We start from the raw sequence: 26,915 nt of genomic DNA, 5'->3' as shown, positions 1-26,915 counted from the left end.
GAACAGTCTTGGCCCCCGGACACTTATGGTGTTTTCCCTTAGTGTACCAATGGCGCCCCTACTTTTTATTGGGGGCATTTTGCATCGCCTGCCCAGTCTTTTACTTTCGTAGGGAGTGGTATCTGTGTGCAGATTTGGGACCATTCCTTCCAAGGTTTTCCAAGTGTAGATTATGATATATCTCTCCCTCCTGCGTTCCAACGAGTACAAGTCAAGTGCTTCCAAGCGTTCCCAGTAGTTAAGGTGCTTGACAGAACTTATACGTGCAGTAAAGGATCTCTGTACACTCTCTAGATCTGCGATTTCACCTGCTTTGAATGGAGATGTTAATGTACAGCAGTATTCCAGCCTAGAGAGAACAAGTGATTTGAAAAGGATCATCATTGGCTTGGCATCTCTCATTTTGAACGTTCTCATTATCCATCCTATCGGTAGGTAAGACACATAGGCAACAGTTAGGTAACTTTATTCCGAAACGTTTCGCCTACACAGTAGGCTTCTTCAGTCGAATACAGAAAGTAGGCAGGAACAGTAGAGATGTGAAGACGATGTAATCAGTCCATCACCCTTGAAGTCGTAGAATTTTGAGGTTGTCAGTCCCTCAGCTGGTTCTTTACACTGTTTCAGACTATGAAACAGAATTCTTCTCCAGGCTGAGGGACTGACAACCTCAAAATTCTACGACTTCAAGGGCGATGGACTGATTACATCGTCTTCACATCTCTACTGTTCCTGCCTACTTTCTGTATTCGACTGAAGAAGCCTACTGTGTAGGCGAAACGTTTCGGAATAAAGTTGCCTAACTGTTGCCTATGTGTCTTACCTACCAACCTGTCGGTATTGTATACCATTTTGATGTTCATCCATCCTATCATTTTCTTTGCACGTGTGATCGTGGCACTGTTGTGATCCTTGAAAGTGAGATCCTCAGACATTACTACTCCTTGAAATATTACGCACATAAGAACTATTAAGAGACACACAGGAGATATTCCGTGTATAATTAATGTGTGAAGATGTTTTGCAGGATTTATCTGTACTCGCAGGCGGAGTAATAAGCCAGAAAAAAATCCAAAATCCTGCCTGTGCGTTTAACGCTTATCGCTTATCCTCTGTTACCATCTACTGCCAACCCAATAATAACCCATTACCAACCCACCAACAACCCACTTACAACCGACCAACAACCCAACAATACACAACCTTCTATCACCAACCCCACTTATAACTAGTGTGGTATTGCAGGTTTGCATGGCTGACACAGACACGGAGGCTGCAACAGCTACGCTGCAACAATTGCAACAGTCTTATGGTGACGATAATGTCATGTTCGTCCCCTGTGACGTCACCAGAACTGAGGACCTTAAAGGTAAGAAAATGATCACTTTCTTGCTCTACTGACGTGAATAAATGACTTATCATCTTCTTGAAGGATGTGAGAGTCAAAAAGGGATAGCGAGCCAGTAAGAGTCAACAAGGGATAGCGAGCCAGTAAGAGTCAACAAGGGATAGCGAGCCAGTAAGAGTCAACAAGGGATAGCGAGCCAGTAAGAGTCAAAAAGGGATAGCGAGCCAGTAAGAGTCAACAAAGGATAGTGAGCCAGGAAAAGTTAACAAGGGATACCGAGCCAGTAAGAGTCAACAAGGGATAGTGAGCCAGTAAGAGTCAACAAGGGATAGTAAGCAACTAAAAGTCAACAAGGGATAGTGAGCCAGTAAGAGGCAACAAGGGATAGTGAGCCAGTAAAAGTCAACAAGGGATAGCGAGCCAGTAAGGATCAACAAGGGATAGCGAGCCAGTAAGAGTCAACAAGGGATAGCGAGCCAGTAAAAGTCAACAAGGGATAGCGAGCCAGTAAGTATCAACAAGGGATAGCGAGCCAGTAAGAGTCAACAAGGGATAGCGAGCCAGTAAAAATCAACAAGGGATAGCAAGCCAGTAAAAGTCAACAAGGGATAGCGAGCCAGTAAGAGTCAACAAGGGATAGCGAGCCAGTAAGAGTCAACAAGGGATAGCGAGCCAGTAAAAGTCAACAAGGGATAGCGAGCCAGTAAGAGTCAACAAGGGATAGCGAGCCAGTAAGAGTCAACAAGGGATAGCGAGCCAGTAAGAGTCAACAAGGGATAGTGAGCCAGTAAGAGTCAACAAGGGATAGCAAGCCAGTAAAAGTCAACAAGGGATAGCGAGCCAGTAAAAGTCAACAAGGGATAGCGAGCCAGTAAGAGTCAACAAGGGATAGCAAGCCAGTAAGAGTCAACAAGGGATAGCGAGCCAGTAAGAGTCAACAAGGGATAGCAAGCCAGTAAAAGCCAACAAGGGATAGCTAGCCAGTAATATTCAACAATGGATAGCTAGCCAGTAAGAGTCAACAAGGGATAGTGAGCCAGTAAGAGTCAACAAGGGATAGCGAGCCAGTAAGAGTCAACAAGGGATAGTGAGCCAGTAAAAATCAACAAGGGATAGCGAGCCAGTAAAAGTCAGCAAGGGATAGCGAGCCAGTAAGAGTCAACAAGGGATAGCGAGCCAGTAAGAGTCAACAAGGAATAGCAAGCCAGTAAAAGTCAACAAGGGATAGCGAGCCAGTAAAAATCAACAAGGGATAGCTAGCCAGTAAGAGTCAACAAGGGATAGCGAGCCAGTAAGAGTCAACAAGGGATAGCGAGCCAGTAAGAGTCAACAAGGGATAGCGAGCCAGTAAGAGTCAACAAGGGATAGCGAGCCAGTAAGAGTCAACAAGGGATAGCTAGCCAGTAAGAGTCAACAAGGGATAGCGAGCCAGTAAGAGTCAACAAGGGATAGCGAGCCAGTAAGAGTCAACAAGGAATAGCAAGCCAGTAAAAGTCAACAAGGGATAGCGAGCCAGTAAGAGTCAACAAGGGATAGCGAGCCAGTAAGAGTCAACAAAGGATAGCGAGCCAGTAAGGATCAACAAGGGATAGCGAGCCAGTAAGAGTCAACAAGGGATAGCAAGCCAGAAAGGATCAATAAGGGATAGCAACAAGGGAGCCAATAAGATTCAAGATAGTAAAGATCAACAAGGGATAGATAAGGATCAACAAGGGATAGCGAGCAGTAAGAGTCAACAAGGGATAGCGAGCCAGTAAGAGTCAAAAAGGGATAGCGAGCCAGTAAGAGTCAACAAGGGATAGCGAGCCAATAAGATTCAACAAGGGATAGCGAGCCAGTAAATATCAACAAGGGATAGCGAGCCAGTAAGGATCAACAAGGGATAGCGAGCCAGTAAGAGTGAACAAGGGATAGCGAGCCAGTAAGAGTCAACAAGGGATAGCGAGCCAGTAAGGATCAACAAGGGATAGCGAGCCAGTAAGAGTCAACAAGTGATAGTGAGCCAGTAAAAGTCAACAAGGGATAGCGAGCCAGTAAGGATCAACAAGGGATAGCGAGCCAGTAAGAGTGAACAAGGGATAGCGAGCCAGTAAGAGTGAACAAGGGATAGCGAGCCAGTAAGAGTCAACAAGGGATAGCGAGCCAGTAAGAGTCAACAAGGGATAGTGAGCCAGTAAGAGTCAACAAGGGATAGCGAGCCAGTAAGAGTCAACAAGGGATAGCGAGCCAGTAAGAGTCAACAAGGGATAGCGAGCCAGTAAGAGTCAACAAGGGATAGCGAGCCAGTAAGAGTCAACAAGGGATAGCGAGCCAGTAAGAGTCAATGGATAGCGAGCCAGTAAGAGTCAACAAGGGATACTGAGCCAGTAAGAGTCAACAAGGGATAGCGAGCCAGTAAGAGTCAACAAGGGATAGGGAGTCAGTAAGAGTCAACAAGGGATAGTGATCCAGTAAGAGTCAACAAGGGATAGCGAGTCAGTAAGAGTCAACAAGGGATAGCGAGCCAGTAGGAGTCAACAAGGGATAGCGACCCAGTAAGAGTCAACAAGGGATAGTGAGCCAGTAAGAGTCAACAAGAGATACCGAGCCAGTAGGAGTCAACAAGGGATAGCGACCCAGTAAGAGTCAACAAACGATAGCGAGCCAGTAAAGATTAACAAGGGATAGCGAGCCAATAAGAGTCAACAAGGGATAGCGAGTAAGTAAGAGTCAACAAGGGATAGCGAGCCAGTAAGAGTCAACAAGGGATAGCGAGCCAGTAAGAGTCAACAAGGGATAGCGAGCCAGTAAGAGTCAACAAGGGATAGCGAGCCAGTAAGAGTCAACAAGGGATAGGGAGTCAGTAAGAGTCAACAAGGGATAGCGAGTCAGTAAAAGTCAACAAGGGATAGCGAGCCAGTAAAAGTCAACAAGGGATCGCGAGTCAGTAAGAGTCAACAAGGGATCGCGAGCCAGTAAGGATCAACAAGGAATAGCGAGCCAGTAAGAGTCAACAAGGGATAGCGAGCCAGTAAAAGTCAATAAGGGATAGCAAGCCAGTAAAAGTCAACAAGGGATAGCGAGCCAGTAAAAGTCAACAAGGGATCGCGAGTCAGTAAAAGTCAACAAGGGATCGCGAGCCAGTAAAAGTCAAAAAGGGATAGCGAGCCAGTAAGGATCAACAAGGAATAGCGAGCCAGTAAAAGTCAATAAGGGATAGCAAGCCAGTAAAAGTCAAAAAGGGATAGCGAGCCAGTAAAAGTCAAAAAGGGATAGCGAGCCAGTAAAAGTCAAAAAGGGATAGCGAGCCAGTAAAAGTCAAAAAGGGATAGCGAGCCAGTAAAAGTCAAAAAGGGATAGCGAGCCAGTAAGAGTCAACAAGGGATAGCGAGCCAGTAAGAGTCAACAAGGGATAGCGAGCCAGTAAGGATCAACAAGGAATAGCGAGCCAGTAAGAGTCAACAAGGGATAGCGAGCCAATAAGATTCAACAAGGGATAGCGAGCCAGTAAAGATCAACAAGGGATAGCGAGCCAGTAAGGATCAACAAGGGATAGCGAGCCAGTAAGAGTGAACAAGGGATAGCGAGCCAGTAAGAGTCAACAAGGGATAGCGAGCCAGTAAGGATCAACAAGGGATAGCGAACCAGTAAGGATCAACAAGGGATAGCGAGCCAGTAAAAGTCAACAAGGGATAGCGAGCCAGTAAGGATCAACAAGGGATAGCGAGCCAGTAAGAGTGAACAAGGGATAGCGAGCCAGTAAGAGTGAACAAGGGATAGCGAGCCAGTAAGAGTCAACAAGGGATAGCGAGCCAGTAAGAGTCAACAAGGGATAGTGAGCCAGTAAGAGTCAACAAGGGATAGCGAGCCAGTAAGAGTCAACAAGGGATAGCGAGCCAGTAAGAGTCAACAAGGGATAGCGGGCCAGTAAGAGTCAACAAGGGATAGCGAGCCAGTAAGAGTCAACAAGGGATAGCGAGCCAGTAAGAGTCAATGGATAGCGAGCCAGTAAGAGTCAACAAGGGATACTGAGCCAGTAAGAGTCAACAAGGGATAGCGAGCCAGTAAGAGTCAACAAGGGATAGGGAGTCAGTAAAAGTCAACAAGGGATAGTGATCCAGTAAGAGTCAACAAGGGATAGCGAGTCAGTAAGAGTCAACAAGGGATAGCGTGCCAGTAGGAGTCAACAAGGGATAGCGACCCAGTAAGAGTCAACAAGGGATAGTGAGCCAGTAAGAGTCAACAAGAGATACCGAGCCAGTAGGAGTCAACAAGGGATAGCGACCCAGTAAGAGTCAACAAACGATAGCGAGCCAGTAAAGATTAACAAGGGATAGCGAGCCAATAAGAGTCAACAAGGGATAGCGAGTCAGTAAGAGTCAACAAGGGATAGCGAGCCAGTAAGAGTCAACAAGGGATAGCGAGCCAGTAAGAGTCAACAAGGGATAGCGAGCCAGTAAGAGTCAACAAGGGATAGCGAGCCAGTAAGAGTCAACAAGGGATAGCGAGCCAGTAAGAGTCAACAAGGGATAGCGAGCCAGTAAGAGTCAACAAGGGATAGCGAGCCAGTAAGAGTCAACAAGGGATACTGAGCCAGTAAGAGTCAACAAGGGATAGCGAGCCAGTAAGAGTCAACAAGGGATAGGGAGTCAGTAAGAGTCAACAAGGGATAGCGAGTCAGTAAAAGTCAACAAGGGATAGTGAGCCAGTAAGAGTCAACACGGGATAGCGAGCCAGTAAGGATCAACAAGGGATAGCGAGCCAGTAAGAGTCAACAATGGACAGCGAGCCAGTAAGAGTCAACAAGGGATAGCGAGCCAGTAAGGATAACAAGGGATAGCGAGCCAGTAAGAGTCAACAATGGATAGCGAGCCAGTAAGAGTCAACAAGGGATACTGAGCCAGTAAGAGTCAACAAGGGATAGCGAGCCAGTAAGAGTCAACAAGGGATAGCGAGTCAGGAAGAGTCAACAAGGGATAGTGATCCAGTAAGAGTCAACAAGGGATAGCGAGCCAGTAAGAGTCAAGGGATAGTGAGCCAGTAAGAGTCAAGGGATAGCGAACCAGTAAGAGTCAACAAGGGATAGCGAGCCAGTAAACACTCGCCACACGACACATTCGCATTTTATTGTAGTCTCGATTTTTTTTCTTTTTGTAATGAATTTGCATCGCGAAATCGCAGGAGTGTTTTCACTGTCTAGTTACTGTTTCTGAAGTTAATGCAACGTTTGTAGATACACATCAAGAGGACAGTGTTATCTTACATACTTGGAGGCCAGGTGTTCCAGTTACTGCCACACAGCATTCAAGAGGTACATAATTGGTCCAGGGACTGGACTCCAAAGTTTTGATAGCTGAGCAAGTTACAGAGGTAATGAACTCACAATTTACAAAGGTAATGAACTCACAATTTACAAAGGTAATGAACTCACAATTTACAAAGGTAATGAACTCCAGGTAAGTCTGGTCACAATCATGACAAGTTACAAAGGTATTTACAGATTACAGAGGTACGTAATGGGTCCAGGGACTGGGCCCCCAAAGTTTTGATAGCTGAACTAGGTACAAAGGTAATGAGCTCACAAGTTACAAAGGTAATGAATTCTGTAGAATGTTCAAGATTGAAGGAAATTTCTACTGTAGCCAGATGCCTACAGGACCTTGAAATGTATCCATGAACCTGTAGGATTATATAGCGCCTGGGAGGGGGTGAGGGGATGTGGAAGGTATTCAGGCTTAATTCAGGGAACTGGAGAACAGATCTAGTTCCCTAGATTAAGAGCCCCTCGCCAACGTCAAGGAACTTTGAGGGGAGCAGAAGAGAGCATGGCGTCACAACAAGAAGGATCTGAGTTACTTGAGAAACTCCACTCAAATAATCCGGGGCTCGGATCTCCTCTGGTACGGCTGGAAAACATTAGGAAACTGTTTCCATAAGACACCTGCTGTCCCTGTTCACCCGTCAGTGTAAAATGGGTACCTGGGTGTTAGTGGACTGGTGTGGGTCGCATCCTGGGACAAAACTGACCTAATTTTCGGGAAATGCTCAGCATGTCAGTGATGTCAGCTATGGTCTGCACACCTTGTACATGTACTTGTAGAAATAAAGATATTATTATTATTATTATTATTATTATTATTATTATTATTATTATTATTATTATTATTATTAACAACGCTCTACTGGGCTGTGATATAAGGTTGCAGCCTGGGTATTCCATCATAGGGAATCCCTTCACGAGCTCCCAAAATCATTAGACTGTCTTCTGGTTATCTATGAAACTCTGAACAGTGACATAGGACATAGAATAGTGAAATAGGATGTACAGCTGTTGCTGACACTGTTGAAAAAGCCTGAAATTTATACAACAACTAAAAACTGTAGGAATCTGTTTGCTTTAGAGCTCCATAGGCAGACAGAGCTCAAAACACTGGACCTGACAATTCCATCATACCTTTGGCTGCCGCAGAGGGAACATATCCATTACCCAGCAATGAAGCATGTCTTGGATCTGGAAGCTCCACTCCTATACCTAACAAAACAATCACTGTTTCCACACCTTCCCGTACACACGGCAGCAGTGCTCCATCTGCAGACACCAAGTCAGGCTTTTCTCCACCAATGATTGATGTAGCTACAATCAGCTGAACATGCGCCGGGCCAAAGCAGGAGAAGCAGAGATGTATCTACTAGGGCTGGACACAAGCTTGGAAGAAGTTTTGGTAGATAAAGAGGTAGACACCCACGGCCGTCTTACCTACCGCCAACAGAGAACCAGGAAAACACCATCCAGGGAATTATCAGGTTCCCTGGCAGCAGAACCTACAGAAAAATCAGTTGCTGAATCAGCAGCGAAACAAGAGGTGCAAGAAATAGATGACCACCCTCTCAAGTACCTAGGCAGTGCTCTGTCTGTCACAGACTGGGCATCTGTATGACATATCAGATGCAATTACTGCCACGAGATGGAACATCAAGAAGACCACTGTCGAAACAAAAATGAACTTGACAGACAAAGTCACCAGTTCTTTACAGACTTATTCTCAGAATAAAACACATCTCACCCACCCAGATACTTTTACTTCTACTACTCAGTAGGTGGTGTCATGCCTTATCAAAGAACACAAAGCTACGTTCCAGTGGCTGCTCCAGTGTCCTACCTGTCTCGAGGATTTGATACACCTGTCTACTCAAGCAGAACACAAACACGAGGACCCAGTCTATCAGCATCCTGTCTTCCAACATTAGGAGCTTCATTGCCAATCTAGGAGAGCTCATTCATAGTTTCGAGAGAACTTTTCGGCCTGACATGATCACCGTTGTTGAGCCTTTTTTGGACGCCAGGTCGAGGAGAAGACGTTTCTTTATGCTTGTTTAAAAGTGTACATGTTTAGCTCATTGATGTGGCCATTCCATACGCAAATAATCCGCACATAGGAGAGAAGAGCTTACGACGACGTTACGATCTAACTTCGACCATTTACAATGTCACACTAACAGAAAGGAGAGAATAAGGCAGTATATAGGCTAGCAGACTGGGACAGGACAAGAGAGGTACTAGGAAAGGAAGTAGAGAGGTGGTAGTAGTAGTAGTAGTGGAGTCAAAGGCCAAGAAAGAGGAGCACTGCAGGAGAGCTAAGGGCCCAAAAGGGGTAGGAATGAAAACAAGTGGGAGGGGGGAGGAAATGAGCAAACATCAAGGAAACATCACTTCATCTGAAATCATTCAATCCTAGGATGACTTGAGTCTGGAACATGATCACAGAGCATAATGACATTGATGAAATAATTTAAGCTGACCAAATGAAATCGCTGGCCACAGATGGCTCCAGCTTCATGCTATTCCTTATCTGTCTCATAATAAAAGATGCTTTCAGATGAGACGAGGTAAATAACATCTCTTAGCTTGTAAATATAGGCAGAAACACTTAACGTAACCCTGTAAAACTATTGTGTAAAGAGAGAGAGAGAGAGGGAGAGAGAGAGAGAGAGAGAGAGAGAGAGAGAGAGAGAGAGAGAGAGAGAGAGAGAGAGAGAGAGAGAGAGAGAGAGAGAGAGAGAGAGAGAGAGAGAGAGAGAATCACATACTCCTGGGTTCACACTTAACCTGTGAGTAAGACTGAGTGTTGTTACAGTTGTCTGGGACGAAGGAGAACAGAAGTTGGGCTACATCTCACTACTGATCAACAATGCTGGTATTGGTAACGAACAGAACTGGCAGAAGACCATTGATGTTAACTTGGTAAGTTGAACTTTTCTATTGTGGTGTGAACTTTTAGTTATGCGTTTATTGTCAACACAAGTACACGTAAAAAAACTACTTAAAGTGCTGTGGTTGCGTCATTTTTCCTCACTATAAGAGGTGTAGGTCTGTCCCAGACCATTACCACGCCACATGTACAAAATAAATATTTATATTTCTTTGCCTTAAATTATAGTCTTAAGCTGTTGAAATTTGTGTATAAAATTGTCTTACTATATAAGCTAATTGTTCGTTATTTTAAACTGACAGAACCTACACCTTCAGCTTCAGACATAACTCTATATCTAATACACACACACACACACACACACACACACACACACACACACACACACACAGACGGACAACATCTTTCCGTGGGTCCTTAAAGAGGGAGCAGAGATATTGTGTGTACCATTAACAAAGATCTTCAACACATCATTTGAAACTGGGCAACTCCCCGAGGTATGGAAGATGGCAAATGTAGTCCTAATTTTTAAAAAGGGAGACAGACATGAGGCACTAAACTACAGACCTGATCACTAACGTGTATAGTATGCAAGGTCATGGAGAAGATCATCAGGAGGAGAGTGGTGGGGCACCTGGAAAGAAACAAGTGTATAATTGACAACCAGCACGGTTTCAGGGAAGGAAAATCCTGTGTCACAAACCTTCTAGAGTTTTATGACAAGGTGACAGAAGTAAGACAAGAGAGAGAAGGGTGGATCGACTGCATTTTTTTGGACTGCAAGAAGGCCTTCGACACAGTTCCTCACAAGAGGTTACTGCAAAAGCTAGAGGATCAGGCACACATAACAGGAAAGGCACTGCAATGGATCAGAGAATACCTGACAGGGAGGCAACAACGAGTCATGGTACGTGACGAGGTGTCAGAGTGGGCGCCTGTGACAAGCGGGGTTCCACAGGGGTCAGTCCTAGGACCTGTGCTGTTTTTGGTATATGTGAACGACATAACGGAAGGGATAGACTCAGAAGTGTCCTTGTTTGCAGATGATGTGAAGTTAATGAGAAGAATCAAATCGAGACATGACTTATGCAGAGACTCTAACAGTCAACTATAGTGGCAGGGAACAGCTGAGCAGGGAAGACATTCCACTGAGTATAGGGGCTGCAGCAAGGGCAGGGGTTGAAGGTAGGAACCTCTCAATGGAAGGAGCTGAAACACCTCAGAGGATGCAAAGAGAGACGCAGTGGGAGGAGGAGAGGGAGAGGTCAGTGTTTCTCTACTGGCTCCAAGAAGTTGAAGGGGAAACCTATGATGAAAGAATCCTATGATGAAAGAAACCTATGAATAGGAGAGGGAGACATGACCCAGGTGGCAAATTTTTGGAGAATTGGGTGGTTTGCATGCAAAAGGAGACGGCCTGTCAAAGTAGTCTTCAAGGCAGAATCAGCTGGAACCAGGGTCCTGCAGGAGAAAGCACGACTGAGGGACAATTCAGAGTACCAGAGCGTGTACCTCGATCGCGACAAAACACAGGAGGAAAGGACAAGACAGAGAGAGGGTACAAAAATGAAAGGAGGAATGGGAGGCACCGATGAGGACGAGCAAAGCCCAGACTCAGGTGGAAGGACAAATACACCCTACAGAGACATCCACAGGACTCCAACCACAACAACCCCGAAGCAACTGAACAACCTCAACCAAAACCCGCACACTGTTCCCTCTGCCCCCACCCATCCACCACAAACCCCACCTCTACAGCAGCCCCTTTTGGGCACTGCCCCCACCTCCCCCACCACAAACCCCACCCACACTGTGAAAACCCCAATGCAGCTGAACACACACTGAACACCCACACACTGTTCCCTCTGCCCCCAACCCCACATCACAAACACCACTGCCACAGCAGCTCCCTACAGGCACTCTGCCCTCACCCCCACCACAAATCCCACCCACACAAACGCCCATAACCCCCCAGGGCTCCCACCCCTAACCCCAATATTCTTCCAGGTCCTCCATGATAAACAAGAAGCTGAAGGTGTGGTACACAAATGCAGATGGAATAGCAAATAAACGAGGAATGGCATGAAAGAATCAACGAGAGGTCCCCAGACATCATAGCAGTCACAGAAACAAAACTCACTGAGACAATAACAGATGCAGTCTCCCCACCGGGATATCAGATCCTGAGGAAAGATGGAAGGAGCAGAGGGGGAGGAGGGGTTGCACTGCTCATAAAAGAACGATGGAGTTTCGAGGAAATGGAGGGCATGGACGAGATTGGAGAAAGGGACTACATAGCAGGCACAATTCAATCTGGGAAACATAAGGTAGCCATTGCTGTGATGTATAACCCACCACAGAACTGCAGGAGGCCAAGAGAGGAATATGATGAGAACAACAGAGTGATGGTGGACACACTGGCTGAGGTGGCATGAAGAGCTCAAACGTGCAGAGCAAAGTTACTGGTTATGGGTGATTTCAACCACAGGGAGATCGATTGGGAAAACCTGGAGCCTCATGGGGGCCCCGAAACATGGAGAGCCAAGATGATGGATGTGGTACTGGAAAACCTCATGCATCAACACATCAGGGACACTACCAGAGAGCGAGGGGAGGATGAACCAGCAAGACTGGACCTTGTGTTCACCCTGAGTAGCTCAGACATTGATGACATCACATATGAGAGGCCCCTCGGAGCTAGTGACCACGTAGTCCTGAGTTTTGATTACATAGTAGAGTTACAGGTGGAGAGGGTAACAGGAGTCGAATGGGAAAAGCCAAACTATAAAAGGGGGGACTACACAGGTATGAGGAACTTCCTGCAGGAGGTGCAGTGGGACAGAGAAATGGTAGGAAAGACAGTAAATGAAATGATGGAGTATGTAACAACAAAATGCAAGGAGGCAGAGGAAAGGTTTGTTCCCAAGGGCAACAGAAACAATGGGAAGACCAAAGCGAGTCCTTGGTTTACCCAAAGGTGCAGGGAGGCAAAAACTAAGTGCATTAGAGAATGGAAGAGGTATAGAAGGCAAAGGACCCAGGAAAACAAGGAGATCAGTCGAAGAGCCAGAAACGAATATGCACAGATAAGGAGGGAGGCCCAGCGACAGTACGAAAATGACATAGCATCGAAAGCCAAGTCTGACCCGAAACTGCTGTTTAGCCACATTAGGAGAAAGACAACAGTCAAAGACCAGGTGATCAGGCTGAGGAAAGAAGGTGGGGAACTCACAAGAAACGATCAAGAGGTATGCGAGGAGCTCAACAGGAGATTTAAGGAAGTATTCACAGTGGAGACAGGAAGGACTCTGGGAAGACAGGACAGAGGGGGACACCAACAGGGAATAGACCAACAAGTGCTGGACGATATGCACACAACTGAGGAGGAGGTGAAGAAGCTGCTAAGTGACCTTGATACCTCAAAGGCAATGGGACCGGACAACATCTCCCCGTGGGTCCTCAGGGAGGGAGCAGATATACTGTGTGTGCCATTAACCACAATCTTCAACACATCCCTTGAAACTGGGCAACTACCTGAGGTATGGAAGACCGCAAATGTAGTTCCCATTTTTAAAAAAGGAGACAGAAAAGAGGCACTAAATTACAGACCAGTGTCACTGACCTGTATAGTATGCAAAGTCATGGAGAAGATTATCAGGAGGAGAGTGGTGGAGCACCTGGAACGGAACAAGATTATAAACGACAACCAGCACGGATTCATGGAAGGCAAATCCTGTGTCACAAACCTTCTGGAGTTTTATGACAAAGTTACAGAAGTAAGACACGAGAGAGAGGGGTGGGTTGATTGCATTTTCTTGGACTGCAAGAAGGCCTTCGACACAGTTCCTCACAAGAGACTAGTGCAGAAACTAGAGGATCAGGCGCGTATAACAGGAAGGGCACTGCAATGGATCAGAGAATACCTGACAGGGAGGCAACAACGAGTCATGGTACGGGATGAGGTATCACAGTGGGCACCTGTGACGAGCGGGGTCCCACAGGGGTCGGTCCTAGGACCAGTGCTATTTTTGGTATATGTGAATGACATGATGGAAGGGATAGACTCAGAAGTGTCCCTGTTCGCAGATGATGTGAAGTTAATGAGGAGAATTAAATCAGATGAGGATCAGGCAGGACTTCAAAGAGACCTGGACAGGCTGGACACGTGGTCCAGCAACTGGCTTCTTGAATTCAACCCTGCCAAATGCAAAGTCATGAAGATCGGAGAAGGGCAAAGAAGACCGCAGACAGAGTATAGGCTAGGTGGCCAAAGACTGCAAACCTCGCTCAAGGAGAAAGATCTTGGGGTGACCATAACACCGAGCATGTCTCCGGAGGCACACATCAACCAGATAACTGCTGCAGCATATGGGCGCCTGGCAAACCTGAGAATAGCGTTCCGATACCTTAGTAAGGAATCGTTCAAGACACTGTACACTGTGTACATCAGGCCCATACTGGAGTATGCAGCACCAGTTTGGAACCCACACCTGGTCAAGCACGTCAAGAAATTAGAGAAAGTGCAAAGGTTTGCAACAAGGCTAGTTCCAGAGCTCAGGGGCATGTCCTACGAAGAAAGGTTGAGGGAAATCGGACTGACAACAGATGAGGACAGGAGGGTTAGGGAGACATGATAACGACATACAAAATACTGCGTGGAATAGATAAGGTGGACAGAGACAGGTTGTTCCAGAGAGGGGACACAGAAACAAGGGGTCACAATTGGAAGCTGAAGACTCAGACGAGTCAAAGGGATGTTAGGAAGTATTTATTCAGGCACAGAGTCGTCAGGAATTGGAATAGTCTGGCAAGTGAGGTAGTGGAGGCAGGAACCATACATAGCTTTAAGACGAGGTATGACAAAGCTCATGGAGCAGAGAGAAAGAGAGGGCCTAGTAGTGATCAGTGAAGAGGCGGGGGTCCGGACCTGAGCCTCGACCCCTGCAACCACAAATAGGTGAGTACAATTAGGTACACACACACACACACACACACACACACACACACACACACTCACACACTTTACACACACACACACACACACTAGTATTCACACATCCCTAGTGAGTACACACACACACACACACACAACTATCCTCACCCCACAACCTATCACACCATCCCAACACAAACTACAATCCATACTCACAGCTTCCACCCAACACCCAGCTATAGAATCCCACAGTATGCTACCAGGTCTCCCACCCTCACAGGCCCCCCAAACCACAGTGTTGGAAAGGAAACTGAAGGTATGGTACACAAACGCTGATGGAATAACAAATAAGTGGGAGGAGTGGCACAAAAGAGTCAAAGAGGCATCACTGGACATCATAGCTCTCACAGAAACCAAGCTTACAGGTATGATAACAGATGCCATCTTTCCAACGGGATACCAGATCCTGAGGAAAGACAGAGGGAACAGGGAGGGGTGGAGGAGTGGCACTGCTGATCAAAAACCGATGGAATTTTGATGAGCTGGAGAGAGGAGACAGCGGAGAAGCAAGTGATTACATAGCGGGAACGCTTCACTCTGGAGGTCCCAAGGTGGTAATTGCAGTGATGTATAACCCACCACAGAACAGCAGGAGGCCAAGGCAAGAGTATGACGAGAGCAATAGAGCGATGGTTGACACACTGGCTGCAGTGGCCAGAAGAGCTCATGCATGCAGGGCAAAGCTCCTGATCATGGGTGACTTTAACCACAAGGAGATCGATTGGGAGAACTTGGAGCCACATGGGGGCCAAGATACATGGAGGGCTAAGATGATGGAGGTGGTACTGGAAAACTTCATGTACCAACACGTAAGGGACACTACAAGAGAGAGAGGAGAGGATGAACCAGCAAGACTGGACCTAGTATTCACCTTGAGTAGTGCAGATATTGAGGACATCACATATGAAAGACCCCTTGGGGCCAGCGATCATGTGGTTTTAAGCTTCGAATACACAGTAGAGCTACAAGTGGAGGGGGAAGCAGGAAGGCCAGGACGAATGAAGCCAAACTACAAGAAAGGGGACTACACGGGAATGAGGAACTTCCTGAACGGGGTTCAGTGGGACAGAGAACTGGCAGGGAAGCCAGTTAATGAGATGATGGAATATGTAGCAACAATGTGCAAGGAGGCTGAGGAGAGGTTTGTACCCAAGGGTAACAGGAATAATGAAAAAGCCAGGATGAGCCCATGGTTCACCCAAAGGTGCAGGGAGGCAAAAACCAAGTGTGCTAGGGAATGGAAGAAATATAGAAGGCAAAGGACCCAGGAGAATAAGGAGAGCAGTCGTAGAGCCAGAAATGAATATGCACAGATAAGAAGGGAGGCCCAACGACAATATGAAAACGACATAGCAGCGAAAGCCAAATCTGACCCGAAGCTGTTATACAGCCACATCAGGAGGAAAACAACAGTCAAGGACCAGGTAATCAGGCTAAGGAAGGAAGGAGGAGAGACAACAAGAAATGACCGTGAAGTATGTGAGGAACTCAACAAGAGATTCAAAGAAGTGTTCACAGAGGAGACAGAAGGGGCTCCAGAAAGACGGAGAGGTGGGGCACACCACCAAGTGCTGGACACAGTACACACAACCGAGGAAGAAGTGAAGAGGCTTCTGAGTGAGCTAGATACCTCAAAGGCAATGGGGCCGGATAACATCTCTCCATGGGTCCTGAGAGAGGGAGCAGAGGCGCTATGTGTACCCCTAACAACAATATTCAATACATCTATCGAAACAGGGAGATTGCCTGAGGCATGGAAGACAGCAAATGTAGTCCCAATCTTTAAAAAAGGAGACAGACATGAAGCACTAAACTACAGACCAGTGTCACTGACATGTATAGTATGCAAAGTCATGGGAAGATTATCAGGAGAAGAGTGGTGGAACATCTAGAAAGGAATGATCTCATCAACAGCAGCCAAATTGGTTTCAGGGACGAGAAATCCTGTGTCACAAACCTACTGGAGTTCTATGACATGGTGACAGCAGTAAGACAAGAGAGAGAGAGGGTGGGTGGATTGCATTTTCTTGGACTGCAAGAAGGCGTTTGACACAGTTCCACACAAGAGATTAGTGCAAAAACTGGAGGACCAAGCAGGGATAACAGGGAAGGCACTACAATGGATCAGGGAATACTTGTCAGGAAGACAGCAGCGAGTCATGGTACGTGGCGAGGTGTCAGAGTGGGCACCTGTGACCAGCGGGGTCCCACAGGGGTCAGTCCTAGGACCAGTGCTGTTTCTGGTATTTGTGAACGACATGACGGAAGGAATAGACTCCGAAGTGTCCCTGTTTGCAGATGACGTGAAGTTGATGAGAAGAATTCATTCGATCGAAGACCAGGCAGAACTACAAAGGGATCTGGACAGGCTGCAGACCTGGTCCAGCAATTGGCTCCTGGAGTTCAACCCCACCAAGTGCAAAGTCATGAAGATTGGGGAAGGGCAAAGAAGACCGCAGACGGAGTACAGTCTAGGGGGCCAGAGACTACAAACCTCACTCAAGGAAAAAGATCTTGGGGTGAGTATAACACCAGGCACATCTCCTGAAGCGCACATCAACCAAATAACTGCTGCAGCATATGGGCGCCTAGCAAACCTCAGAACAGCATTCCGACATCTTAATAAGGAATCGTTCAGGACCCTGTACACCGTGTACGTTAGGCCCATATTGGAGTATGCGGCACCAGTTTGGAACCCACACCTAGCCAAGCACGTAAAGAAACTAGAGAAAGTGCAAAGGTTTGCAACAAGACTAGTCCCAGAGCTAAGAGGTATGTCCTACGAGGAGAGGTTAAGGGAAATCAACCTGACGACACTGGAGGACAGGAGAGATAGGGGGGACATGATAACGACATACAAAATACTGAGAGGAATTGACAAGGTGGACAAAGACAGGATGTTCCAGAGATGGGACACAGCAACAAGGGGACACAGTTGGAAGTTGAAGACACAGATGAATCACAGGGATGTTAGGAAGTATTTCTTCAGCCACAGAGTAGTCAGGAAGTGGAATAGTTTGGGAAGCGATGTAGTGGAGGCAGGATCCATACATAGCTTTAAGCAGAGGTATGATAAAGCTCACGGTTCAGGGAGAGTGACCTAGTAGCGACCAGTGAAGAGGCGGGGCCAGGAGCTTGGACTCAACCCCTTCAACCCCAACTAGGTGAGTAATATAACTTCATCTTTACAATGTCAATCAGTTTTAAAGTAATTATGCCTGGCAGTTATCCTACAGCCTAAATGACACTTATATAATTGAGAGGCTTTAAACACAATGAACCAACCAAACAATGTGAAGTGGAATTTAACCCTTTCAGGGTCCAAGGCCAAAATCTGAAGTGGTGCCCCAGAGTCCAAGAAATTTTGAAAAAAAAAATTATTTTTTCTTACAGAATTAAAGATAATATTTTTGTGAAGGTAATAAAACCAAAAAAAAAAAAAAAATCTGATCAGTACTTACCAAGATACAGCGGCGGGAAGTTGACCCAAAATGACCGGGTGGCGGCAACATAAGTGACTTCCGCAAAATTCCATTTTTTTATTTTATGTTTTTTATACTTTTTTCTTGTCTTTTCTAATTTTTTTCTTTTTCTAATAACATTTATGGCCTGTGAGACCAGTATAATGTATATTGTATAAGTGTACACTCATTGTATTCAACACAATAACTGCACTAATTTGTTTATCATTATATTGCTTACAAAACTTGTTTACAAGTTTATTGTAAACAAAATGATGAAAATATTAGTGCGGTTATTGTGTTGAATACAATGGTACCATATAGTACTATATGGTACAATGGTGCCATAGGGTGCAATTGTACCATATAGTACAATTATACCATATGGTACAATGGTACCATATGGTACAAAATGGTATAATGGCACATGATACAATTGTACCATATGATACAATGGTACCATATGGTAGAATATGGTACAATGGCACCAAATCTTTCAATGGGCTGCAGAAAACAATATGAAGTTCAACAATGAGAAATTTCAATTACTCCGATATGGTAAACACCAGGAAATTAAAACTTCATCAGAGTATATAAAACAAATTCCGGCCACAAAATAGAGCGAAAAACCAACATCAAAGACCTGGGAGTGATCATGTCGGAGGATCTCACCTTCAAAGACCATAACATTGTATCAATCGCAGCTGCTAGAAAAATGACAGGATGGATAATAAGAACCTTCAAAACTAGGGATGCCAAGCCCATGATGACACTCTTCAGGCCACTTGTTCTATCTAGTCTGGAATATTGCTGCACACTAACAGCACCTTTCAAGGCAGGTGAAATTGCTGACCTAGAAAATGTACAGAGAACCTTCACGGCGCGCATAACAGAGATAAAACACCTCAATTACTGGGAGCGCTTGAAGTTCCTGAACCTGTATTCCCTGGAACACAGGCGGGAGAGATACATGATTATATACACCTGGAAAATCCTAGAGGGACTAGTACTGAACTTGCACACGAAAATCACTCACAACGAAAGCAAACGGCTTGGCAGATGATGCAACATCCCCCCAATGAAAAGCAGGGGTGTCACTAGCACGTTAAGAGACAATACAATAAGTGTCAGGGGCCCAAGACTGTTCAACTACCTCCCAGCATACACAAGGGGGATTACCAATAGACCCCTGGCAGTCTTCAAGCTGGCACCGGACAAGCACCTAAAGTCGGTACCTGACCATCCGGGCTGTGGCTCGTACGTTGGATTGCGTGCAGCCAGCAGTAACAGCCTGGTTGATCAGGCTCTGATCCACCAGGAGGCCTGGTCACAGACCAGGCTGCGGGGGCGTTGACCCCTGGAACTCTCTCCAGGTAAATGTTGTAAATAGTGCAGAGGTGACATTAAAACAATATCAAAGATGGACAACACAAACCCGCTACCATTGTAGCATGCTCCTCACATAGCGATGAATTCGTTTACTGACATGGTCTTGGGAATGGAACTCCGTCATTAAGTGAGGAGAGGCTATATTTATTAAGAAAAGGTTTATCCCACCAGGCACTTTATTACAATATAATTAGCCGAGTTGTGAAGTTTTGGAATTATTTCAGCAGTAATGATGAGGTGCGAGACTCCTTGACCTTAACATTGATATTATGCTTCATAATACCCTTGAAATTCCAAAAAGAAATTATTTTTTTTTAAGTTTAGAATACTAGCCTTCTAGTTTTAGAATTGATTAGCTATGTGTTAATTAAAATTCAGATTATGAATCCCCTCCAGCTCTTCAGAAGCCTGCATTTTTCCTCTGGATGGCTAAGCTAAGATGTTGGAACAGAAATACGGGGAAATGAGGCCTGGTTGTGGGCTGGGCCATGGGGTACGTTGACCTTCCGAAACTCTGTTCAGATAGATTCTAGTTAGACTGGCCCATTGATTGTTTATTCCATGGTACAAACAATATTACTATGTGTGTTTCAGGGTGGGTGCATGCGGGGGACGCTGCTGGCATTGGAAAGGATGGGCGTGAACAAGGGCGGTGGTGGGGGCATTGTGGTCAACATCTCCAGTGTTGCAGGTCTTAAGGCAACACCTCTGGGACCTGTCTACACCTCCACCAAGCATGCTATCATTGGTCTCACCAGAAGCTTAGGGGTGAGTACAAGTCTCCCGTCAAGGATTGGTGACCTTTACAACAAGTTGATAATACAGTGGTCCCTCAATAATCGTCCGGTCTGAAAGTTGTCCATTTCGGAAATAGTCCTGTTTTTTCGTCAAAATATTGGCTCGGAAATGGTCCGGTAACTCGCTAATAGTTCTTCATCCCGGACGCATACTCACGCTCTGAGCCGCTGGGAGCCGCCTCGGCCTTTCCTTCCCAGCCAGTGTGCCATTGTTTACCAGTGAGCGACGGTCCCCTCACGTGCTCCAGCGAAATATTTCATAATATTTCATTTATTTTAGTGCTTGCAAGTTATTTAAGTGCTAAATAAGCTACCATGGCTCCAAAGAAAGCTCCTAGTGCCAAGCCTTTGGTAAAGAAGGTGAGAAATACGATTGAATTTAAGAAAAACATCATTGAACAATATGATAGTGGCGTACGTGTGGGCGAACTGGCCAGGATGTATAACAAATCCCGTACAACCATATCTTCCATCATAGCCAAGAAAAAGGAAATCAAGGACGCTGTTGTTGCAAAGGGGGTAAATATGCTGACAAAAATGAGATCACCAGTACTCGAAGATGTTGAGAAGTTATTATTGGTGTGGATAAATGAGAAACAATTAGCAGGAGATAGTCTTATGACGTCGCTTATTTGTGAAAAGGCTAGGCAGTTGCATGACGATTTGGTAAAGAAATTGCCTGCAACTAGTGATGATGTGAGTGAATTTAAGGCCAGCAAAGGCTGGTTTGAGAGATTTAAGAAGCGTACTGGCATACACAGTGTGGTAAGGCATGGTGAGGCTGCCAGTTCGGACCACAAGGCGGCTGAAAAATATGTGCATGAATTCCAGGAGTACATAAACAGTGAAGGACTGAAGCCTGAACAAGTGTTCAAGTGTGATGAAACAGGCCTCTTTTGGAAGAAAATGTCGAAGAGGACCTACATTACTCAGGAAGAAAAGGCAATGCCAGGACACAAGCCTATGAAAGACAGGCTGATGCTCATGTTCTGTGCTAATGCTACTGGAAATTTCAAAGTGAAGCCGTTACTAGTGTTCCATTCTGAAAATCCCAGTGTGTTCAAGAAAAACAATGTTATGAAGAGTAAATTGTGTGTGTTTTGGAAATCTAATAGTAAGGCATGGGTCACGAGGGAAATTTTTGTAGAGTGGTTCAATGAAGTGTTTGGCCCTAGTGTGAAGAATTACCTCCTGGAAAAGAAATTGGATCTCAAGTGCCTCCTAGTAATGGACAATGCACCTGCTCATCCTCCAAACTTGGATGACCTAATTCTGAAGGAGTTTGGGTTCATCACAGTAAAGTTCTTGCCCCCGAATACCACTCCTCTCCTCCAGCCCATGGACCAGCAGGTCATTGCAAACTTTAAAAAACTCTACACCAAAGCAATGTTTGAAAGGTGCTTGAATGTGACCTCAGACACTCACTTGACCCTACGAGATTTTTGGAAAGAACATTTCAGTATTCTCCATTGCGTAAGCCTTATAGGTAAGGCTTGGGAGGGAGTGACTACCAGGACTTTGAACTCTGCTTGGAGAAAATTGTGGCCAGATTGTGTCCACAAGAGGGATTTTGAAGGGTTTGGGGCTGACCCTGATGAGCCTATGTCAGTTGTTAAATCCATTGTGGCACTGGGGAGTTCCATGGGGTTGGATGTGAGTTTGGAGGATGTGGAAGAGTTGGTGGAGGACCACAACAAAGAGCTAACCACTGAGGAGCTGCAAGAGCTTCAGCAGGAACAGCAACAGATCGCAGCTCAGAATCTTGCTGCAGAGGAGGAGGAAGAGAGATGGAGGAAGGTGCCTTCTTCAGAAATTAAGGAGATTTTTGAAATGTGGGGTAGGATGGAAAGATTTATGGAGAAACATCACCCAGAGAAGGATGTTGCAAGCCATATCGGCAACTTGTACAGTGACAGAGTCTTGGCCCATTTTAGGGAAGTTTTAAAGAGACGCCAGAAACAGAGCTCTCTGGACAGTTTTTTTGCGAGACAGGACTCCAGTGACTCTCAAGGTGGTCCTAGTGGCATTAAGAAACAGAGAAGAGAAGTAACCCCAGAAAAGCAATTGGTACCCGAGGTGTTGATGGAAGGGGATTCCCCTTCCAAACAGTAATTCATCCAATCAGTCTCCTTCTCCAGTCTTCCATACACAAAGAAGAATCGCCAATAAAGGTAAGTGTTATTCTGTTAATGTTTAATTCATCATGTGCCACTGTATTGTTTATGTACTACATCTATATTTCATGTAAAAAAATTTTTTTGTTTTTAATACTTCTGGGTGTCAGGAACGGATTAATTGAATTTACATTATTTCTTATGGGGAAAATTGATTCGTAAATCGTCCATTTCGATAATAGTCCCACTTCCAGGAACGGATTATGGGCGATTATTGAGGGACCACTGTATACTCCAACAGACTCGTCAGGTCCCAAATACCATTCGTCTCCATTCACTCCTATCGAACACACTCACGCATGCCTGCTGGAAGTCCAAGCCCCTCGCCCACAAAACCTCCTTTACCCCTTCCTTCCAACCTTTTTGAGGACGACCCCTACCCCACCTTCCTTCCCCTACAGATTTAAATGCTCTCCATGTCATTCTACTTTGATCCATTCTCTCTAAATGACCAAACCACCTCAACAACCCCTCTTCAGCCCTCTGACTAATACTTTTATTAACTCCACACCTTCTCCTAATTTCCACACTCGAATTTTCTGCATAATATTTACACCACACATTGCCCTTAGACAGGACATCTCCACTGCCTCCAACCGCCTCCTCGCTGCTGCATTCACAACCCAAGCTTCACACCCATATAAGAGTGTTGGTACTACTATACTTTCATACATTCCCTTCTTTGCCTCCATAGATAACATTTTTTGTCTCCACATATACCTCAATGCACCACTCAAATTTCTTCCCTCATCAATTCTATGATTAACTTCATCCTTCATAAATCCATCCGCCGACACGTCAACTCCCAAGTATCTGAAAACATTCACTTCTTCCATACTCCTCTCCCTCAATTATCGTCCTTAATCCACTCTTGGAAGTGGGACTATTATCGAAATAGACGATTTTCGAATCAATTTTTCCCATAAGAAATAATGTAAATCCAATTAATTCGTTCCAGACACCCAGAAGTATAAACAACAATTTTTTTTTTTTACCTAAAAGATAGATTTACATGCGCAAAAGAATGAACATTCAACATGACAGTTACCTTTATTGAAGGCTGTTGTTGATGAATGGAAGACAGGGAGGAGGAGAGGGAAGAGAGGTTATTGTTTGGAAGAGGAATCCCCCTCCATAAGCACTCTAGGTCACTTCAGGGGTCACTTCCCTAGCATAAATATAGATTTACATGCAGAAAAGAATGCCAAATAAATGTAAAACACTAATAAAATGTATAAATGAACATTGGCAATAGGGGTAGTTGATGAGTGGAATGGTCTGCCTAGTAGGGTGATTGAAGCTAAAACATTGGGTAGTTTCAAATTTAGGTTGGATAAATACAAAAGTGAGAGGGGTTGGATTTGAGTCGGTCTTGCACCTGAGCTTATTGCTAGGATAGCATTTGTTCTGTTAGTGGGTTGGATTTGTGAAGAACCAGCCTAGTATGGGCCAACAGACTTATTGCAGCATTCCTCCTTTCTTATGTTCTAAAAGCTATGGCTTGGGTAGTTTCAAATTTAGGTTGGATAAATACACGAGTGAGAGGGGTTGGATTTGAGTCGGACTTGCACCTGAGCTTATTCCTTGGGTAGCATTTGTTCTGCTAGTGGGTTGGATTTGTGAAGGACTGGCCTAGTATGGGCCAGCAGGCCTACTGCAGAGTTCCTCCTTTCTTATGTTCTTATTGAAGACTTGTTTGTGTGAGGGAGGGATGGTAAGTTTATTGTTGGAGAATATGACACTAATATCAACTCTACAGCTTATTTATCTATCACAATTCAACTAATATGACATAATAAACAATATTAATAACGTAGAAACATGGAATATACTCTAGAATGAATAAATAAGTCATTACGTATGTCACAAGAGGTGTTGTGTTGTGTTGTTGTTGGGTATATATGGGCCACTGAGAGTAAGCCGTCCATAATGGTGGTGAAGCAGCAGCTGAGGCAGCGGTGTTTTCTGTAGCCCTATATAACTCCAACAACATTGGAGGAGCTGGTAGAATCACTGAATCACTAAAGAAGGAACCCTCTACCACCATCACTATGACCTTTTACCACTATTACAACTGTTACCACCATCACTACTACCTTCTACCACCATCAACCACTATCACAACTGCTTCCACTCTACCAACGCCACTTTTGTATTTTTCTACAAACTTTTTCATAAATTATATGTTTTTCTCACATTCTTTACCAAAGGGCTGGCACTAGAAGCTTTCTTTGGAGCCAAGGTAGCTTATTTAGCACTTGCAAGCACTAAAATCAATGGAATATGAAATATTTCGTAGGAGCAAGTGAGGTGGCCCGGTGGCCTGCAGGTGGCCCGGTGGCCTGGTGGCTAAAGCTCCCGCTTCACACACGGAGGGCCCGGGTTCGATTCCCGGCGGGTGGAAACATTTCGACACGTTTCCTTACACCTGTTGTCCTGTTCACCTAGCAGCAAATAGGTACCTGGGTGTTAGTCGACTGGTGTGGGTCGCATCCTGGGGGACAAGATTAAGGACCCCAATGGAAATAAGTTAGACAGTCCTCGATGACGCACTGACTTTCTTGGGTTATCCTGGGTGGCTAACCCTCTGGGGTTAAAAATCCAAATGAAATCTTATCTTATCTTATCTTAGGGGACCGTCACTCACTGGTAAACAATGGCACACTGGCTGGGAAGACAAGCCTAAGCAGCTCAGAGCGTGAGTACGCATCCCAGATGCAGGACGATTAGCGAGTTAATGGACCATTTGCGAGCCAATGTTTAGACGAAATAACGGGACTATTTCCAAAATGGACGACTTTCAGGCCGGACGATTATTGAGGGACCACTGATATATATATATATATATATATATATATATATATATATATATATATATATATATATATATATATATATATAGGGGGATAAGTCTGTTGAGTGTACCTGGTAAAGTGTATGGTAGAGTTATAATTGAAAGAATTAAGAGTAAGACGGAGAATAGGATAGCAGATGAACAAGGAGGCTTCAGGAAAGGTAGGGGGTGTGTGGACCAGGTGTTTACAGTGAAACATATAAGTGAACAGTATTTAGATAAGGCTAAAGAGGTCTTTGTGGCATTTATGGATTTGGAAAAGGCGTATGACAGGGTGGATAGGGGGGCAATGTGGCAGATGTTGCAAGTGTATGGTGTAGGAGGTAGGTTACTGAAAGCAGTGAAGAGTTTTTACGAGGATAGTGAGGCTCAAGTTAGAGTATGTAGGAAAGAGGGAAATTTTTTCCCAGTAAAAGTAGGCCTTAGACAAGGATGTGTGATGTCACCGTGGTTGTTTAATATATTTATAGATGGGGTTGTAAGAGAAGTAAATGCGAGGGTCTTGGCAAGAGGCGTGGAGTTAAAAGATAAAGAATCACACACAAAGTGGGAGTTGTCACAGCTGCTCTTTGCTGATGACACTGTGCTCTTGGGAGATTCTGAAGAGAAGTTGCAGAGATTGGTGGATGAATTTGGTAGGGTGTGCAAAAGAAGAAAATTAAAGGTGAATACAGGAAAGAGTAAGGTTATGAGGATAACAAAAAGATTAGGTGATGAAAGATTGAATATCAGATTGGAGGGAGAGAGTATGGAGGAGGTGAACGTATTCAGATATTTGGGAGTGGACGTGTCAGCGGATGGGTCTATGAAAGATGAGGTGAATCATAGAATTGATGAGGGAAAAAGAGTGAGTGGTGCACTTAGGAGTCTGTGGAGACAAAGAACTTTGTCCTTGGAGGCAAAGAGGGGAATGTATGAGAGTATAGTTTTACCAACGCTCTTATATGGGTGTGAAGCGTGGGTGATGAATGTTGCAGCGAGGAGAAGGCTGGAGGCAGTGGAGATGTCATGTCTGAGGGCAATGTGTGGTGTGAATATAATGCAGAGAATTCGTAGTTTGAAAGTTAGGAGGAGGTGCGGGATTACCAAAACTGTTGTCCAGAGGGCTGAGGAAGGGTTGTTGAGGTGGTTCGGACATGTAGAGAGAATGGAGCGAAACAGAATGACTTCAAGAGTGTATCAGTCTGTAGTGGAAGGAAGGCGGGGTAGGGGTCGGCCTAGGAAAGGTTGGAGGGAGGGGGTAAAGGAGGTTTTGTGTGCGAGGGGCTTGGACTTCCAGCAGGCATGCGTGAGCGTGTTTGATAGGAGTGAATGGAGACAAATGGTTTTTAATACTTGACGTGCTGTTGGAGTGTGAGCAAAGTAACATTTATGAAGGGGTTCAGGGAAACCGGCAGGCCGGACTTGAGTCCTGGAGATGGGAAGTACAGTGCCTGCACTCTGAAGGAGGGGTGTTAATGTTGCAGTTTAAAAACTGTAGTGTAAAGCACCCTTCTGGCAAGACAGTGATGGAGTGAATGATGGTGAAAGTTTTTCTTTTTCGGGCCACCCTGCCTTGGTGGGAATCGGCCAGTGTGATAATAATAAATATATATATATATAATATATATATATATATATATATATATATATATATATATATATATATATATATATATATATTTATATATATATGTCGTGCCGAATAAGCAGAACTTGCGATCTTGGCTT

At 45.0% G+C, this 26,915-nt stretch overlaps 1 protein-coding gene across 1 annotated transcript in view; it reads left to right on the top strand.

The window, feature by feature from the left end:
- Positions 1–26,915, top strand: part of LOC138853190 (15-hydroxyprostaglandin dehydrogenase [NAD(+)]-like) — a 46,214-nt gene that overhangs the window by 12,935 nt on the left and 6,364 nt on the right. The window contains exons 2-4 of the mRNA XM_070088504.1: positions 1,246–1,369; positions 9,463–9,569; positions 19,975–20,148. Of these exons, the coding sequence (XP_069944605.1) occupies positions 1,246–1,369; positions 9,463–9,569; positions 19,975–20,148 (405 nt within the window). The remainder of the gene's footprint in view (positions 1–1,245; positions 1,370–9,462; positions 9,570–19,974; positions 20,149–26,915) is intronic.

This window comes from Cherax quadricarinatus, chromosome 24 (assembly GCF_038502225.1).
Source record: "Cherax quadricarinatus isolate ZL_2023a chromosome 24, ASM3850222v1, whole genome shotgun sequence".
NCBI classification, from domain to species: Eukaryota; Metazoa; Arthropoda; class Malacostraca; order Decapoda; family Parastacidae; genus Cherax; species Cherax quadricarinatus.
The sequence above is the reverse complement of the archived record's forward strand: the minus strand, read 5'-3'. Positions and strand labels throughout refer to the sequence as shown.